The sequence below is a fragment of the Trypanosoma conorhini genome (assembly GCF_003719485.1).
Source record: "Trypanosoma conorhini strain 025E chromosome Unknown Tco_14.4_contig_00059, whole genome shotgun sequence".
NCBI classification, from domain to species: Eukaryota; Euglenozoa; class Kinetoplastea; order Trypanosomatida; family Trypanosomatidae; genus Trypanosoma; species Trypanosoma conorhini.
The window spans coordinates 48,704-50,399 of record NW_021704144.1 but is presented as its reverse complement, the minus strand read 5'-3'; the positions used below and the strand labels follow the sequence as shown (position 1 = coordinate 50,399).

Sequence of the window (1,696 nt, the reverse complement as noted above, 5' to 3'; positions counted from 1 at the left end):
GGCACGGAGAGGCACTGGATCTCTGTCTGTGGATGGCAATGTCCCAGATGGTTTGCTGCATTGTCTCGTCTTTGTTGTGTTTTTTCCCCTTTTTGTTTTTTCGTTTCCAGTTTGCTGATGCTACTTTCATTGATCGCCACGTCGAGTACAACTTTCTTTCTTTTTTTTTTCGGTCGGTGGCTCCATCTTGGCAGGGGGCGGCCCCAAGGGCTGAACCCTCACCGGTCGTTTCCGCTCCTTTTTTCTTTTGTCGTTGTGGTGCCATGTGTTTGGGTAACACCCCAAGTACGTCCCACGACGCGGAGGTCCCGGGAACGAGCCTGCGGTGGATAGACATGCCTCGCAAAACGGACTTTTTTTGTTGTAACGCGAGTATTGAAAAGCATCTTCTGCGCGTGGGTGCCAGTGTGTGTGTGTGTGTGTGTGTGCACTCGTGGTGGGTTTGTTGTTTGTACTGTTCGGCGGGGGTTTGGGGGGTCACAAAAAAAAGGAGAACATCCGTCGCTTTCCTGTTCGCCGGCCCTCGACTTCTCCAGACTGCAGAAAAGGAAGTATGTGCTGCGGTGTCAGGGAGCTTTTAGGCAATTCAGTTTTAATTCATTTAAATAACAAATTAATTTTCTTTTTCTTCTGAACTTTTTTTTCCCCCTTCGAGGTTTGTTACTGTTGTTGCAACCTGCGGGGGTGTCGTCCGTGTGTTTCTCTGGACACTGCCGGCACGTGGGCAGGCGGTGTCTGACGGCGCGGTCGTGCAAGACGCTCTCTTCTTCGTTCTTTGCATGTGTGCAGAAGGCAAGCCACTCAAAGCTTTTAAACCGAGATGCAGAAGCTTCTTACCTACGAGGATGTGAAGGCCGTTGTGGAAAGCAAGCTCAAAGGGCAGCTTCCTCGGACTCATTTGATTGATGTGCGGGGGCAGGATGAGGTGCAGAGCACGGGCATCATTCCCGGGGCCTTAAACTTGCCCCTCGACCAGCTCGAGGCGGCGTTGAAGAGCGAACCGGGGCAGTTTAAGGAAAAGTACGCGGTGCCCAAGCCGCCGCAAGAGGACACGCTTATCATGTACTGTCTGATGGGGAAGCGTGCGGAGAAGGGGGAAAAAGTGGCCAGGGAGTGCGGCTACGCAGACACGGCTGTGTATCCTGGGAGCTGGACCGAGTGGTCCGAGCGCGCCAAGGAGCAGAAGGCGTCTTAGCGGCGTGGTGGTGGGCCGGGCATCCAACAATGCTCTTTCCCGCGTCTGCCGCATATGTGGCACGGAGAGGCACTGGATCTCTGTCTGTGGATGGCAATGTCCCAGATGGTTGCTGCATTGTCTCGTCTTTGTGTGTTTTTTCCCCTTTTGTTTTTCGTTCCAGTTTGTTGATGCTACTTTCATTGATCGCCACGTCGAGTACAACTTTCTTTTCTTTTTTTTTCGGCGGTGGCTCCATCTTGGCAGGGGGCGCCCCAAGGGCTGAACCCTCACCGGTCGTTTCCGCTCCTTTTTTCTTTGTCGTTGTGGTGCCATGTGTTTGGGTAACACCCCAAGTACGTCCCACGACGCGGAGGTCCCGGGAACGAGCCTGCGGTGGATAGACATGCCTCGCAAAACGGACTTTTTTTGTGTAACGCGAGTATTGATAAGCATCTTCTGCGCGTGGGTGCCAGTGTGTGTGTGTGTGTACTCGTGGTGGGTTTGTTGTTTGTACTGTTC

At 53.1% G+C, this 1,696-nt stretch overlaps 1 protein-coding gene across 1 annotated transcript, besides 2 other annotated features; it reads left to right on the top strand.

The window, feature by feature from the left end:
* Nucleotides 1-405: 405 nt before the first annotated feature.
* Nucleotides 406-453: a microsatellite.
* Nucleotides 454-820: 367 nt separating this feature from the next.
* Tco025E_01722 (Heat shock protein 67Bb) lies at nt 821-1,195 on the top strand (the record flags this gene model as incomplete). The annotated part of the gene is made up of 1 exon (XM_029368659.1): nt 821-1,195. The coding sequence occupies one exon, from the start codon at nt 821-823 to the stop codon at nt 1,193-1,195; it is 375 nt and encodes a 124-aa protein (XP_029231299.1).
* Nucleotides 1,196-1,649: 454 nt separating this feature from the next.
* Nucleotides 1,650-1,689: a microsatellite.
* Nucleotides 1,690-1,696: the final 7 nt, after the last annotated feature.